Source organism: Australozyma saopauloensis, chromosome 5, assembly GCF_035610405.1.
Source record: "Australozyma saopauloensis chromosome 5, complete sequence".
In the NCBI taxonomy this organism is placed as follows: domain Eukaryota; kingdom Fungi; phylum Ascomycota; class Pichiomycetes; order Serinales; family Metschnikowiaceae; genus Australozyma; species Australozyma saopauloensis.
In genome coordinates this window covers 1,098,079-1,114,343 of record NC_086135.1, presented here as the reverse complement: position 1 = coordinate 1,114,343, position 16,265 = coordinate 1,098,079, and the positions used below count along the sequence as shown (strand labels likewise).

At 44.1% G+C, this 16,265-nt stretch overlaps 7 protein-coding genes across 7 annotated transcripts, besides 1 other annotated feature; 5 read left to right on the top strand and 2 right to left on the bottom strand.

Annotated features, from left to right (window-relative positions):
• The first annotated feature begins 601 nt into the window (after positions 1-601).
• Positions 602-688: a sequence feature (Short protein (PUMCH_004383, WPK27012.1) was converted to a misc_feature.).
• A 1,526-nt stretch (positions 689-2,214) lies between these two features.
• Positions 2,215-3,756, top strand: PUMCH_004382 (uncharacterized protein; the record flags this gene model as incomplete). Its single annotated transcript, XM_063023320.1, has 1 exon — positions 2,215-3,756. The coding sequence occupies one exon, from the start codon at positions 2,215-2,217 to the stop codon at positions 3,754-3,756; it is 1,542 nt and encodes a 513-aa protein (XP_062879390.1).
• A 109-nt stretch (positions 3,757-3,865) lies between these two features.
• PUMCH_004381 (uncharacterized protein) lies at positions 3,866-5,455 on the top strand (the record flags this gene model as incomplete). The annotated part of the gene is made up of 1 exon (XM_063023319.1): positions 3,866-5,455. One exon carries the CDS (start codon positions 3,866-3,868, stop codon positions 5,453-5,455), a length of 1,590 nt encoding a protein of 529 aa, XP_062879389.1.
• Positions 5,456-5,896: 441 nt separating this feature from the next.
• PUMCH_004380 (uncharacterized protein) lies at positions 5,897-7,609 on the top strand (the record flags this gene model as incomplete). Its single annotated transcript, XM_063023318.1, has 1 exon — positions 5,897-7,609. The coding sequence occupies one exon, from the start codon at positions 5,897-5,899 to the stop codon at positions 7,607-7,609; it is 1,713 nt and encodes a 570-aa protein (XP_062879388.1).
• Positions 7,610-8,048: 439 nt separating this feature from the next.
• Positions 8,049-8,708, bottom strand: PUMCH_004379 (uncharacterized protein; the record flags this gene model as incomplete). The annotated part of the gene is made up of 1 exon (XM_063023317.1): positions 8,049-8,708. The coding sequence occupies one exon, from the start codon at positions 8,706-8,708 to the stop codon at positions 8,049-8,051; it is 660 nt and encodes a 219-aa protein (XP_062879387.1).
• An 886-nt stretch (positions 8,709-9,594) lies between these two features.
• PUMCH_004378 (uncharacterized protein) lies at positions 9,595-12,033 on the bottom strand (the record flags this gene model as incomplete). The annotated part of the gene is made up of 1 exon (XM_063023316.1): positions 9,595-12,033. The coding sequence occupies one exon, from the start codon at positions 12,031-12,033 to the stop codon at positions 9,595-9,597; it is 2,439 nt and encodes an 812-aa protein (XP_062879386.1).
• Positions 12,034-12,640: 607 nt separating this feature from the next.
• PUMCH_004377 (uncharacterized protein) lies at positions 12,641-14,407 on the top strand (the record flags this gene model as incomplete). The annotated part of the gene is made up of 1 exon (XM_063023315.1): positions 12,641-14,407. One exon carries the CDS (start codon positions 12,641-12,643, stop codon positions 14,405-14,407), a length of 1,767 nt encoding a protein of 588 aa, XP_062879385.1.
• A 139-nt stretch (positions 14,408-14,546) lies between these two features.
• On the top strand, positions 14,547-16,244 carry PUMCH_004376 (uncharacterized protein; the record flags this gene model as incomplete). Its single annotated transcript, XM_063023314.1, has 1 exon — positions 14,547-16,244. The coding sequence occupies one exon, from the start codon at positions 14,547-14,549 to the stop codon at positions 16,242-16,244; it is 1,698 nt and encodes a 565-aa protein (XP_062879384.1).
• Positions 16,245-16,265: the final 21 nt, after the last annotated feature.

The following is a 16,265-nucleotide window of genomic DNA, read 5'->3' as shown; positions in this document are numbered from 1 at the left end:
TTTTAGTGATCGAAAAGAAAGGAGAATTCACTACTTAATATTATTTATGTGAATTTGGGCTCTTTCTTCTCTTTGTTTCGATAGAATTGGCTCCACAACCTGGGGAGACTACGATTTGAGCACTTTTGGCCGCTTTGGTGCTCTAATTAGGCTTTCTAATATCCACGATAAGACCAAGCAAGTGGGACTGAACTGGCTTAAAACTTGGTGCACTAGAATAATCTTGTATACCGTTTCTAGATAATATTTCCAAAAATAACTTCCTAACAATCTTATCATCCAGTAGACTGATCGAATCCCCTTTTCGATTCTGTTCCGCTTTCTATTAACTCGACTGCACAGGTGCGTCCGCCTACTCTTCGAGATATAGTCCCCCCACATAAGAAACCACAACTACACAATCATGAGTGGGTATGTACCAATTAAATACTCATAGCATCTATCTACAAGATGCATTCACCACACCAGCACCTATACTAACCCCAGGTACACTGTTGTCATTGTTCTAGTGTTGACCGTTGCATTGAGCGTTTTGGCATGGAACTTCGCTCCTAAAGAGAACAGAACCGTCTGGAGATCTTCGATCATCCTCGGCTTGGCCATGTGCTATTTGATGTGGGCCATTACATATTTGGCCCAATTGCATCCGTTGGAGGCTCCTAGAAGAGCAGACATGCGTCCTGAGTAAGCTACGAGGGCTCATCGAGTCAGACACTAAGGCTATTCATCATGCTGCTCGCAAGGTTCCTTCATTCATTTCTCCGTATAACTTAATACAATTTAGATTATCGATTCTGTAAATTGACTAAGTGAAGCTTGACCATTACAATGGCGTTGCGTGGGATGCTAGAGTTATTGCGCTTCATGTCAAACTTATGTATCAGATTGCTAGCAATTGTTCGAAATATTTTCGGATATCCTTCCGTTTCGTCAACTGCTTTGCCACAAATTTGGATGAATACAACCTATCCTATCGAAACTAGAGTCACGGATAAATCCCACAATCAAGGGATAGAGAGAGAGAGAAATAAAACAACAAGTATCGAATTCAGATTAGAGGATACACCAGAAAATTTGAATTGAACTTGTTGCAGTGTTGGTGCCTTTGATAGACCCTGGGTCCGGGTAACCTAGACCCATCCCTATAAATTGAGAAGCGGACCATTTTCAGATTCTCTTCATCAACTGCCGGTCAGTAGACAATAAAAGACAAAACAGAACCCATTGTAGATAAAAAACCTCCTGTTTCTGCCCTGAATTCATCCTCGTTGAATATCTGGTCTTGTTTATGGAGAAGAAGAAGCCCTCGAACTGCCCAGAGAGATTGTAACCCTCGCTGGCCCGGTTGGGGGGATCGTGAGGCAAGTGAGTTTGTGTAGGCGCACCACATCTAGTGAATGCGCCGAATTCGCTTCCACTACATTGTAAATTCGTAATTGTTTGTGGACCAATCGTAACTTTGGCCCACAATTCTAACAGAAGCCAACTTGCCAAATCATGGAGTGTATTTGATCCAAAATATAGAGTGAGTACTACAAATCATACTAAAAGATACCGGCGAGAAAGTACAGAACAGTGACCTGAATTGTTTCTATTTTCTGCACCGTAGCTCACGACCCAAACTCCGATACCATCAATACCATTAGCCCTGGCCCTCGCTGGACCTCAACATATCGGGCAAAATGGTGCACTTAAACGTGCACGCGCCAAGAGAGGTAGTGTGAGTCTAGAGTATTTGAAACTCTCCACCTAGGTCCGCAATTCCGAACTACCTACCAATGGGCCAAGGGTGGTTCCTGTAGGTCAGGGCCAGTATGTCTCACTTAGACGCCAGGCAGATTGACACTAGTAGACAACTAGAGACCATTAGTGCGGCAGAATTTTCCGAGAAAAAGCGAGACTTCTAACCATATTATACCCACTCAACATAAAACGAATCAGCCGTTCCAATTGCAATGCACGGCCGTTATGGTGCAGCTGGTTTGGCATATTTGGGTGTGTTTTGTCCCGCAGCAATGTCCTAATTGGGGGCACAATGTGGCTTTAGAAGTGCACGTGAGGTGCGTTCATATGCCTGCCGATGATAGTACGCCTCAATGACGTCTATATGTGGATTTCATTCATATAATTAATGGAGAGGACAGGGAGATGCTTAACCATCGAATTTTTCTATCGGCTCTTTTTTTTCCTGGCCCATAGAAAAGCTGCATTAAAATGCCTTTTATGAAACCAATAGATAGCCGAACTTCGTCTCACAGTAAAACCTTTGGCGAACAGGTTGTTTCTGCCGATGATGACTTCGAACAAGGCGAGGCCCATCTGCTTAACTTGAAAAGAGGTCTCAAAGATCGTCATGTCTCATTGTTAGCTTTGGCGGGTATCATTGGTCCCGGTATTTTGGTGGGTGCAGCTGCACCTACCTCTGAGGGACCTTTGAGTTTAATAGTTGGTTTTGGAATCATCGGTCTTATAGCGTTTTCCATGGTGCAGAGTTTGGGAGAACTTGCTACGCTCTATCCGCTGGGAAATGTTTTTTCTACTTTGGGTAATAAATTTTTTGACCAGGCCATTGGTGGTGCTGTTGGCTGGAACTATGTCATTATTTGGATTGCAGTGTTGGCCAACGAGTACAATATGGTGGCTTCAATTATGGTTTACTGGGGACCTCAAATTCCCTTGTATGGATATGTCCTTATATTTTGGGCCGCATTCTTGGCTCTACAATTCATTGGTGTGTCAAAATTCGGTGAGGTGGAATACTGGCTTGCGCTCGTAAAGATCGTGGGTATTGTGGCATTCTACATTTTCGCCATTGTCTACGCCTCTGGTGGTGTTAAGGGTCAACCAGCTTTTGGTTTCCGTTATTGGAGAGACCCTGGTCCCTTGGCGCACGGATTTAAGTCTATCGTCAGCACTTTTGTCTTTGCATCGACTTTCTACTCTGGAACCGAGGCCGTTGCCATCGCAGCAAGTGAAACAAAGAATCCTGGAAGAGCTATCCCTAAAGCCATCAGACAAACGTTTATCCGTATTATCATCATCTACATGGGTATTGCCTTTTTCTACGGTTTGACTGTTCCATATAATGCCCCAGAATTGGCCTCTACAAACAAGAGTTTGAAGTCTCCGATGGCCGTGGCAATTACCAGAGCAGGCTGGGCAGGCGGTGTCAACTTGATCAATGCCTTTATTCTTGTGACTTGTATTTCAGCTATCAACAGTTCCATTTTCATTGGTTCCAGAACAATCGTTCATTTGGCACATGAAGGCTCAGCTCCAAAGTTCTTAGCTAAAGTGAACAAAATGGGTGTGCCTTACATGGCTGTTATCCTTTTCAATGCTTTTGGTTTGTTATCCCTTATGAACATTAGTACTGGCTCAGCTAAGGCATACTCGTACATCGTCAATTTATCTGGTGTCGCTGTCTTTATCGTTTGGGGTGCAGTCAACGTATACCACATCCGTTTCAGACAGGCTCTAAAATATCATGGTCGTTCTGTTGATGAACTTCCTTACAAAGGATGGTGGTACCCAGCATTGCCAATTTTTGGTATTGTTGTTAATGTCTTCCTCGCTCTTATCCAGGGTTGGAACACTTTCAAGCCATTCCTGGCGGGAGATTTTGTTGACGCTTACATCCTTTTACCATTTTTCTTCATTTTAGTGGGTGTCATTAAATTGTTTACCAAAAGCAAATGGCAGCGCATCCAAGATATTGACCTAGACGAGGGCCGCAGGACTGACTTGGACCAATAATTACTTATCTTGTGTAGAAATATATGTAGTCTTGTATATCGTACTGCACGTAGAGTGATGAGCATCGCGCTTCTAAAGCTGTTAAGGATTTATCAAGAAGTACACCAAAATGGCGAAAGAGGATAAGAAAAGAAAAGTCGAAGACAGCAGCGAGGTTGTAGAGAAGAAATTCAAGAAGGAGAAGAAGGACAAGAAGGAGAAAAAAGAAAAGAAGGATAAGAAGGACAAGAAAGACAAGTCTGAAAAGAAGGAGAAAAAGGACAAGAAGGACAAAAAAGAGAAGAAAGACAAAAAAGTCGAGTCTACTGAATCTACTGAGTCTACTTCGAAGACTTCTTCCTTTTCTACTACTTATGTTCAGTCCGACGACTTAAACAATGTTCCTGAATCAGAAATTCAAGATTACTTGAAGAAGAACGAGGTAGCCGTGGAGGACCCAGAGAAATTGAACTTGCGTCCACTCTTGAAGTTCAGCCAAGTTGACCTTGTGTCTGAAGTTCAGAAGGCCATCTCTCAGTTCCCATCCCCAACCCCAATTCAAGCTGTGTCTTGGCCATATCTTTTGAGCGGCAAGGACGTTGTTGGTGTTGCAGAAACCGGATCTGGTAAGACATTTGCTTTCGGTGTTCCCGCTGTCAACTACATTTTGGGTGAGCAAAAGAAGGGTTTGAAGGTTTTGTGTCTTTCTCCAACCCGTGAATTGGCTCTTCAGATTTACGACAACTTGGAACTCTTACTCAAGGAAACGAACATTTCTAGTGTTGCCATCTATGGAGGTGTTAGTAAGCAAGACCAAATTGACAAATTGAAGTACGCCAGCATCGCTGTTGCCACCCCAGGTCGTTTGGTTGACTTGTTGGAAGACGGTTTGGTAGACTTGTCAGGAGTGGACTACTTGGTCCTTGATGAAGCCGACAGAATGTTGGACAAAGGATTCGAAGAGCACATCAAGCAAATTATTGGTAAGACTAAACACAAGTCCGAACGTCAAACCTTGATGTTCACCGCTACTTGGCCAAAAGAGGTCAGAGAACTCGCCTCTGTCTTCATGAACGATCCTGTCAAGGTCACCATTGGTGAGCGCGATGAATTGGCCGCCAACAAGAGAATTACTCAAATTGTGGAGGTGATCGATCCTCGTGAAAAGGAGAAGAAGCTTCTTCAACTCCTTAGAAAGTACCAAAGTGGAGCCAACAAAAACGACAAGGTTCTAGTCTTCGCTTTGTACAAAAAGGAGGCTCTGCGTGTCGAGTCCCTTTTGCAAAGAAACGGGTACAGTGTTGCTGCAGTCCACGGAGACTTGACTCAACAGCAACGTTCTAACGCTTTGGGCAGATTTAAATCGGGTGATTGCACCTTGATGTTGGCTACTGATGTTGCAGCCAGAGGTTTGGACATTCCAAACGTCAAGGTGGTCATTAACTTGACTTTCCCCCTTACTGCTGAGGACTACGTTCACAGAATCGGTCGTACTGGAAGAGCAGGTCAAACCGGTATCGCACACACACTTTTCACTGAGCACGAGAAGCACCTCAGTGGAGCTTTGTGTAACATTTTGCGTGGTGCCAACCAAAACGTGCCAGAAGAATTACTTAAGTTCGGAGGCCACACCAAAAAGAAAGCCCACTCCGCTTACGGAGCCTTCTTCAAGGACGTCGACATGGGAAAGACGGCTAAGAAGATCAAGTTCGATGACTAGACTCATGCATGTATTATATTTTGGCATTCAAGTGATTGTCTATATAGAGAATTAACTACAAGTATCTACTAAACACGCAATCGTAGAAGTGATTATTGGATAGAATATCCGTCGAAAAAGAATTAAATTTTGTTCGATGATACTCTGGATTTTGTTACTTTTTTTTTTGACCAGAAATGACACGTACTGTTCTTCGTTATTACTAATTCGATGGCGGCAAATTCCTGCAAGCAGCGAACCCTGTTCCAGGTACCAGCAGACCTTCGATGAATAACGTATGCGCTTACATTGTATTTTGACTACACCAGCCGTGAGAAAAATCCCTAAACCATTTTCAGTAAAATGAATGATTAAAATGACCGCTTTCATTCTTTTTTCCATCTATTTGACTGCAGTTTCAAGGTTGATCAGGCAACAAGCAAAAGATGTTCCACGCTGTCAATGGTAACACGTGACCTGCAACCTGATATAAGGCGCACCGAATTTCCACCTTGCAATAAGACCATATCACCACCCATAATGAAGTCAATAATATTTTCCTGGTGGCTATTCCTAGCTGCATTGGTAGCGGCCAGTATCTCACCCTTCGACTCGCCCGACTTCTGTCTGCAAATCATCACTCCAACTTGTAACACCACTTTCTCATACATTGATGAAGTAAACGACAGAATCAGGCCTCTGGTGCTGAAGCTCGTGACATCTCCATTCTTTCGCTTTTTCAAGTTGAACTTGGACAAACAGTGTAAGTTCTGGAACGCGCAACACTTCTGTGCCACCAGAAACTGTGCCGTTGACATCCTTCCCACAGAGCAGTACAACTGGTCCAATGTGCCCACCGAGCTCCTTCCTTCGAAGCTTGGAGAGATTCACCGCGGCTCGAAAGCCTCAGACGGGTCTGAGACTTGCGAGGATCTTGACTACTGCCACATCGACGATGATCACCACTGTGTTTTCGTAGACTTGCCATCCAACCCAGAGAGATTCACTGGTTATGGTGGTGCGCAGTCGTTCGAGGTGTGGAAGGCTATTTATTCGGAGAACTGCTTCCCAAATACTGCTCCCATGACTTTCGCTGAAGGCGCAGAGCAGGATCAGTGCGTGGAGAAGAACCTCTTCTATCGTGTGATCTCTGGTCTCCATGCTTCCGTAGCTGTCCACTTGTCAAACGAGTATTTAAACCCAGTCACAGAGCAGTTCGAGCCAAATCTTAAAATCTTCATGGAGAGAGTTGGTAAGTTCAACGATAGACTCTCCAACATCTACTTTAACTACGCGCTTATCTCTCAGGCCATCGTAAAATTGGGCGAGCTTGCAGCTGTCCCTGAATTCATTGAAATGAACACCGAGTCTAAAGCTGGCGTTGAGTTGTTAGAAAACACCCACACTACAAGTGCAGAGTACGCCGAGATGTTGGACACAATATCGCTGGAGTTGAGCTCTGAGAAATTGTTCGACACCCATCTCTTGTTCGACCCAAAAACGGTCGAACCAGGTTTGAAGGAAGAGTTCAGATCTCGTTTTAGAAATGTCTCTGCCATCATGGACTGCGTTGGTTGTGACCGTTGTAGAATGTGGGGTAAACTTCAAACAATCGGCTATGGTACTGCTCTCAAAGTCTTGTTCGAGCTGGAAGATCCTACCACACAACACTTGTTGAAGTTCCGTCGTATCGAATTGGTCGCTCTCTTCAACACCTTTGACCGTCTTTCAAAGTCGATTTCCTCCATCAACAACTTCAAGAAGATGTACTTGAAGCACTTGGAAGAGGTTGCAGCTGGTGAGGCCAAGCATGGTGACTATGAGCCTATCCATGGTAAGGGAATTGAGTTCCCCTTTGTCAGTTTCCTGCCACGGGTGCCAAGTGCCAAAGACACTGAAGCCCCTGTATCTGAAGAAGTCAAACAAGAGGCCTTCAAGTCTCAACAGGACGCACTTTCGAGAGGTGGTAGAATTTACAGTCAAATGAATCCACAACAAGGCTTTTGGGAAGAAGTTGACAATATTAAGGCCGCTGTGTACTTTGTCTTACGGAGTTATGTGGACTTCCCAAAGCGTGTGTACGATCTCGGCTTGTATTATATTAACGGATGGTGGAATGTCTACATTGGAAAGGCGATCTACGTTCCACAGTCGTCGGGCCATGACGAATTATAGAGTATTATGGGTTATAACATCGGTTAAATAAAAGTGTATTAATGTATTAGAGGTTCATTGCCATGAAGGATGGTAGGCGTTTAGTCGGGTCTGGAAGCCAATTTTACATTTACAACTACAAACGGATTTGGAATATTCCAAAAAGGGGCGCCGCCATTTGAGTAAAAAACAAATTGAAATTCATTATTTTCCCCATTTTAGTAGAAATTGAAATGAATCTCATAGGGAAGACGCGAGATTAGCTATCTGCACTCCACGGGTACGGCCCCTAAAATAAATATTGACATCAGGCACGGCAAGATGTAACGGCACCTAAATCTAGTGATTACATAATATTCATGTTAAAATTCAAAAAGTCTGTGTATTCAAAAAACGCACCAGCTATAGTACAAACGAAATCAAGGGGGAGGGTATTTTAGTTTTTGTCCATCATCTAGATTTACAACAACAAGAGGGCAGCACCGGCAACAGCAGCGACACCGGCAACGTTCTTAGCACCACCGTTGACGAAAGTTGGGGCAATGGTGGAGTTTTGACCAGCGGTAGAGCTTCCGTAAGTCAAAGTGATGGTAGATTGAGTGGTGATGGTAGTTGGGGTACCGTTGATGGTAGTAACTGGGGTGGTGGTGATGGTGATGGTCTTCTTCTTCTTCTCGGAGGTGGAGGAGGCGGAGGAGATTGGGTATGGAGCAGTGGCAGAAGAGGAGCCAGCGGTCAATGGACAGTAGGTGGTGTAGCTAGTGACAACACCTTGAACAGTGGTGGTGACAGTAGATGGGCCCCAGGTCTGGACAGACTCAGTGCACTTGTTCTCGGAACAAGAGGTGACGGTGACGGTCTTGGTCTTGGCCTTGTCCTTCTCCTCAGCGGTCAATGGACAGTAAGTGGTGTAGCTGGTGACAACACCTTGGACAGTGGTGGTGACAGTAGATGGGCCCCAAGTTTGAGTAGCCAAAGAGCACTTGTCCTCAGAACAAGAGGTGATGGTGACCAACTTGGTGGACAAGTTGGTGGAGGTGGCAGTGGAGGTGGAGTTGTAGCTTGGGGCAGCAACGGCGGTGGAGGCAAGGGCAGCGACGGCAACGGCAGAGTACTTCATTGTTAACGAATGTATGTGGTGGGAGTAGGAATGAGGTGATTGATATGAATGAAAAAGATGAGAGAGAGGGGCAGCCACAGAACCCTTATATAGTTGCCAAGGGGTCCGCAGGCACGCTGATTTGTTTTTAGTTCCACGGCCCAAATACCGTGGCTGTGATGGAGTTTACCCTCCCAGAAGCTCATTCAGTTTTGGCCGGTGAGGATGGCTGCAAAATACGTGAATCTCCTGCACACAAATGCAACGGCTTCGCGCTATTATGTAAATATCGCAACTGTATGTCGGATTCGTGTGTATTGTGCACCCCTATGTTTGGTCTACCACGTTAAAATTCTGATTCTATAACTCAATGTTTCATAATACCCCCTTGATGCTCCACACGACTTCACGGCTTCGTGTAACATCGCGAGCCTTTCTGGTGGACCGACCATGCACCTAGGCCAATTTAGAGTTGATGGTAAAACCGTCGGCAATGGTGATAGAAGCATTCTTAAATAACAACACCGTAGTTGGTAAGTAAACACATTAAAAGATAAACCAATTATGTTTTGGGTTCAGTTGATCGGAATATTGCTTAATTAGACTACTGACATTATCTGGACCGCACCCCCAGGGCCCCTTACTAAAATAAGCCTCGTATATTGTTGACATCCTTGCACCCGTTCGGCAACCTCCATGACGTGCATCATTGGACCGTAGACACTACTCCGACTAGAACACGGCACGGAAATTGCTACTGTTATTATTTTTACATGTTTATATTCCTAAAAGAATAATCAATCTAGATCCGTGGAAAGTTTGGCCAATTCAATTGGCTTTTCCCACCTCGCAACTGCACACTGAGCAGCCGCACGCCGAAGATATGACGTAAAACCCGGGAAAGGGTTTAATTTAGCATGAGATTCATTTCCCAGTCGTGAATAACACTAATCCAGTCATCTTTCGGGTCCTTTGTTTTTTTTCGCCTCCATACTTCCAACATGATTTGTCGAGCTCCCCAGTAGCTTCCCAAATATTGAGCGATGTCTGCACCCCATTTCTTAAAACCCATTTGTAATTCTGTAGACGTAGCCTCACATCCCGCAATAAAACCTTGCCAAAATAGCGGGATAATATGCGCCTCGTCCTTTGCAATAAGCTTTTGGATGGAATTCAAGTGCTCTAGCGTGGTAGCTACTTTGTCTTGTAATTGTTGAGGTGCAGTCTCGCGAATGAACCGGTTGAAATAGATCACCAAAGCAGAGTAGAAAGACATGATATGATGGTAAGTTACCTCATGCATCGACGAATAAAAGTGCGGGTCTTGAACGGTGTTATCGAATAATTTCCAGTCAAGTTTCCATGTCTCAATGCTCTTGTTTAGCTGTTCGCTTTCCTCGCGAAAATTGGGAGGAGAAGCGCCATGCGTATCTTGATAATAAATCTTCCGCCGCAACATATGAACAGTTTCACTGAACAATTTAATGAGCGAGTTTGGCACGCCGTACAAGGCATCGGTGGCGAAACTGTCGTCATTTTTATTAGTGCTGATGAGCTTCTTGTTTACAAACATAGGTGTAGACACGGTCTGTCTGTCCACTAGAAAATCAATTTTGATTTTGGTATTATTGTGTTCCAGAGCCCTTTGACTTATCTCCAAATCCTCTTTTATATTGGTAATGCTGAGGCAGGTTGAATCCTGAATCAATTTCATACTCAGGAAGATGCGGTGTAAAATTTTTGCTTTGGATGAAAGCTTCTTCTTGGCAAGCATTTTTGTTTGAATTACCTTTTCACAGCATTGAATGTAGTAAGCGGTGTCTTGCATTGTTCCCCACACCAAGTCAACCGAAATCATGGACATCACCGCACATAAAATATCCTTATACTTCTCTGAAGCTACACATTTTGCAACACTGTTAGAGATGCTTCCATTGGCCCCTAGCAAAGACTTGACGAAGATACTGGCTTGATTACGGAGACGGATTCCAAGGTTGAGATAAAATCTCATTTGCGGAGAGTTTCTTGGGAACTTACTCTGGAGATTAAATGCAGATACTGCTAAAAGTGCGTTGAGAAGAGCATTTTTAGCAACAGAGGTTTTTCCGAGCGCAGAGAGCTCGCCAATGGCCATCAATGCTCTTGGGAAGTAAATTGTTTTCCATGGACTCTCCATCAACGGAATTACCGTCATCAAATCCGCAACCTGCGTGACATAATTGTTAAGAAGATATCTTGTAAGGGGTTGTACCTGCAATGCTGTGATAGGTAGCATGACACCATTGTTTGGCAAAGCCACATCGAATCCTAAATCGGGCTGTAATGGATGTCTCACTATGGACATGATAGCTTCGGGCATTTGAGTTTGCAGCAAATGTTCATTGTCCTGCAATTCCGAAGCATCAGGTGGTAAGCTCGCACTAGCATGTAATTGTATGTCTAAAGTCTCGTTTGGAAGATATGGATTGTTGTAGTAGAAGTTTGCATAGTTTGAATAGAACAAATGCTGATTGGTAGGATTGATAGCGATGTTATCCTGTTCAGGTTTGACACTCATATCTTTATTGGCGATCCCTTGTGGAATTGGTGTCATAGGGTTGGTGCTAGGAATAGGCGTATCCGAAAGCTGTACGTGTGGATGAGAGTGCCTGTGGAAGACAAGGTTTAAAAGATCAGACTGAGATTCTGGCACTGATTGGTAGCCAATCAGCTGCACGTCGAAGTCTAGAAATTGAGGATCACCATTTAAAGCCGCTGCGGTTAAGAGAGCATGTTCACGCAATTCGTTTGACAACCAGAGCTGGTCATTAGCCAAGTGATCATGCTCCAGAATGAGCGGAGTCGCATTTGATGATGGCTTCTGCTGTGGAGTTACCGATGCACTGTTGAGGTTTCTCTTTTGAGCCGCCTTCTTACTAGTAAATACCCCGAATGGACCCTGTAGTGTTGTCTTTGAGGATGAGTTACTCGCCCGGAGTGCATTCAAATCGTCGTCGATATCCTCGTAGGTTTCGTATGGTCGACAATTTGTCTTCTCATCCCAGACAACAAACCCCACATTTCGTCTTTGGAAGAATTCTCCATCCTCGGTACGAACATCCTCGAACACCACTGGCTGCTGTATTGGGTAGCGACCATTTGGGCGGAATTGAATTGGAGCCAGCCATCTCAAGTTGATGTCGTAGCCGCTACATGTAACTCCTGCTTTTTCACAGTTTTTACATATAGGCTTCAGCAAGTCACAACGGATCTTTCTGGACCTACAAGTGAAGCAACCAGTGAAAGTTTTTGACTTCTTTTTTTTCTGCTTTGGGTTTGGAGACGCCAGTGCTTTTGACGTCCCCATTGTGTATGAAATGGATGCAAATTAAAGAGCCGATCTTAGTACTGACAGATGAGGTGGGATTTGAAGGGCAACTGACTGCGAGATGTTGTGTTTGCATACAAGACATGCGTAGTGTATATGCGGTTAAAGGATGTATGGGATCGAAGGTATTAACTGGTAGCCAGAATTGGTAGATTTTGAATTTTCAGTCGCTCGGAAGAAACAGTGAGTTATAAACAAGCTTGAAGTGCATTTATTTATTCGGGCGGATGTGACTCTAATGCGAACTCTCACAATCGAAGACAATATAATGAGTATGGGTGCAGGGACTCGGGGTGTAAAAGTCACAAGCAACGCTTCTATAATTCGCCAAATCGTTCAACTTTGTGAAAATCTTTCATTCAACTATATTTCGATGAAATTTCAAAATTATGTTTTTTCATGTTCTGTGCTGAGTCGAGGATACACAGTCCTTGTTCCGAACCATTGTCTGTTCGCTATGACATAATGACTGCTTTCTATACAGGTGGGTGCGTACTATTACAATGTGTCTCTGAGACTAGTCCACCCAAGTGCATTCAGTCAATTGCTCAATTGCGACTCCAACAACTACTTTTTTTTCCGAACCATGGTTTCAACAAAACACTGGAAATACCCTGAAAATGAAGACATCGTGCTCAATGCACTCAGAGGCTTAGCTGCCACTAACCCAACGATCCGTCTTATACCCTCTGAGAGAGTGGTTTACAGACCAACAGAACATAAAAACAAAGTCGCCGTCATTAGCGGTGGTGGAGCTGGTCATGAGCCGCTTCACTCTGGATTTGTTGGAGAAAATCTTTTGGATGCTGCAGTTTCTGGTTCAATCTTTGCATCTCCATCAACTAAACAGATCATGGCTGCCGTCAAGGCTACAGCCAAGAAGGAACATGGTGCTCTCATCGTGGTGAAGAATTACACTGGTGACATTCTACACTTTGGCTTGGTCGCTGAAAGAGCTAAGCGTGACGGGATTGATGTAGAGCTCGTAGTTGTCTCCGATGATGTGGCGGTCGGAAGAACCCAAAATGAAATGGTTGGCAGAAGAGGATTGGCCGGAACTGCTCTTGTGCATAAGATTGTGGGAGCGGCATCCAATACGGGTGCTTCTTTGGCTGAGCTCACCGAATTGGGCAAGAAAGTCAATTCTCTGCTTGCTACCATGAGTGCTTCATTGGCCAGAACCTCAGTTCCTGGCAGAAAAGCCGAAGAAGACGACCAGGACGATGAAAACACCGCGGAATTGGGTCTCGGTATCCACAACGAACCTGGAGAAAAAATTGATATCCCCGAGATCAGGAATCTCGTTCAAACTCTCTACGACAGGATCCTAGACCCGAAGGATAAAGAGCGTCATTACCTCGAGATCGAAGACGAAGATGAGTACGTGCTTTTGATTAACAACATTGGTGGTACATCCTCGCTAGAATTGTACGCAATTACTCACTTCCTTCTTGAAGGATGTCCCTTGAAAAAGAAGCCCTCCAGAATTCTTGTATCTGACTTTGTCACCTCATTAAACTCGCCTGGATTTTCACTTACAATTATGAATCTCAGCAAACTGTCGACATCTGTCTTTTCCCAATCGCAAATTTTGCTGTTCTTGGATCTCGAGACCGATGCTCCTGGTTGGAAACCAAAGACGTACGACCAAAAGGCTTGGGAGGAGGTGCGCAAAGATGAGGGTTCCAGTGAAGATCATGCAAAGGTACCACATTCGTCACTTAAAGTAGATGGTGAAAAATTCGCATCTGCTCTTCAAAAGGCAATGGACAGTGTTATTGAGAAGGAACCATTGATCACAAAGTATGATACATTAGTTGGAGACGGTGATTGTGGTGAAACTTTGAAGAATGGAGCAACTGGAATTTTAGAGGCATTGAAAAATGACTCTGAGTTCCGGAAAAACATAAATGATCCTGTTGCTACTTTGAGTGCGGTCACGGAAATTGTCGAGGACAAAATGGGTGGAACCTCTGGTGGGTTGTATGCAATTTACTTGACTAGTTTAGTGAAGAATTTGAGCAACGCCAGTGAAATCTCTAGCTCGGTCGTTGCTGAGGCAATCTACGATGCACTCTATGATGGACTTTTTAAATATACTAAGGCGCGTGAAGGTGGCCGTACTTTAGTTGATACTTTGCAACCATTTGCGAATACATTGAAAGAGACAGGAGATCTTTCCTCGCTGGTTGAAGCTGCCCGGAAAGGCTGCAAAAACACTGCCGAATTACATGCCAAGTTCGGACGTGCTTCTTACGTCAGCGAAGAGGATTTCAAAAAGGAGGGTGGTATTCCCGACCCCGGCGCAGTGGGACTTCTCGCATTGATCGAAGGGTTTACATCTTTGTACTAGTGTGGTTATCATTTTTCACCGAGAGGTTAACCTTGTCACCTTAGTGGTTAACCTGCATGCTTCTAATGGCTGCAAATTGAGTATTTAAGTAGTGAAACAGGCATGAATTTTATTTTATTTACAATTTTGTACAGCTCAAATGACTGAAAACTCTCAAGACTACGTTTGCGAATTGTTGCTGGACGACATTTTCGAAGCTGTGATAGTAGGAGGTGGAACATGTGGTTTGGCAACAGCTGCACGATTATGTGAAGACACACCTGGCTCAATTTTCACTGACGATGAACATCAAAGATTTCATTGGCTTCGCACGAGAGGTTCCAAAGTTGGATTTGTTTCTAAACGCGACGCAAGTGTTTCGAGCTACAAACTGAGCTCAACTCTAAGACCAAGCGAGATCCTAGTGTTGGATGCAACATCTGACAACTTCATGGGTCAATGGCACAATCAATTTTCTTCCTGTCAAATTCCTGTTTTGAGATCACCCATGTTCTTTCACCCAGATCCTGCTAATATTGACGGTATGATCACCTTCGCGTACGAAAGAAAGCGAGAGAGAGACCTAATGGAAATAAAAAATGTTGTCGGCAGGGAATACTCAAAACATCAGCATAAAAGGCAGATCAAGAAAAATGCGATGAAGATGTCTACTCCACTCAGAGGTGAGGCCCTCAATCATGATCGTCCTGGAATCATCGATATCAATATGAGAGACTACCGCGATTTTTACAGACCTTCTTCTAAATTATTCGAAGATTTCTGTGTCGAAATTACCGATAGGTATGGACTTGCTTCAAGCGTTCGTAAAGATGAAGTAACATCCATAAGATACGGTGATATCCACTGCATGGATACCGACAAATTCTACAAAGGGTTCATCATACAAACTGCGAGCGGTAGAATTTATGGCGGCAAAACGTGTATTGTTACGAGCGGCCACCGGGGAAGCATCAACTATCCGATCAAGGGACTACTAGAAGCAAATGCAACCTTGGAACAAGCTTGTCATACTACGCACATCTTTAACCGGGCTGCACCTTATCCTCCTCTTTGTATCCAGAGAAAACTCGAGTCAAAACAAGTTTCCTCATTGGTGATAGTTGGTGGAGGTCTCACCTCTGCTCAACTTGCTCATGTGGCCTGTAGCCTAGGTGTCAATGTGACGCTTATTATGAGGGGTCCTGTAAAAATAAAGCATTTTGACTTTCATCTAGATTGGGTTACGAAATACAAAAATGTCAAAAAATCCTCGTTCTACATATTGGACACGGATGAGGAACGAGCACAACTTATAAAAGAAGCCAGGGGAGGTGGCCTGATCAATCCAGAATATCACAAGATTCTCAAAAATCACATTGCAAGTGGTAAACTTCAACTCAGATGTTTCAGCCTGATCGAACATGGTTCGTTTGAAGATGGAAAATGGACCCTCGAAGTTAAATCAATCGAGTCAGGAAAAAATGAAAGTACAACAACTCTCTCCTGCGACTATGTCTGCTGTGCTACGGGAATTCTGGCAGATTTAGAGGGGCTCGGGTTCATGAAGCCGATACTCGATGAACATCCCATTGATATCGTTCAAGGCCTCCCTTGCTTGACAGATCATTTGCAATGGAATGACACTATACCCTTGTTTATGGTAGGTAAGAACGCATCTTTGCGAATTGGTCCAACTTCGGCAAACCTTGATGGTGCAAGGCTAGGAGCCGAACGTGTTGGTTGGAAAATCCAAAACGATAGGGCAGATCAAAACCATGACATTATCAAAGATTCAAGGCTCGAAATAGCACGGGGCAGCTTAAACAGATACTCTTTGCTACAGGAAGTAATGTGTTAAAATCTATAAATATTAGTCATA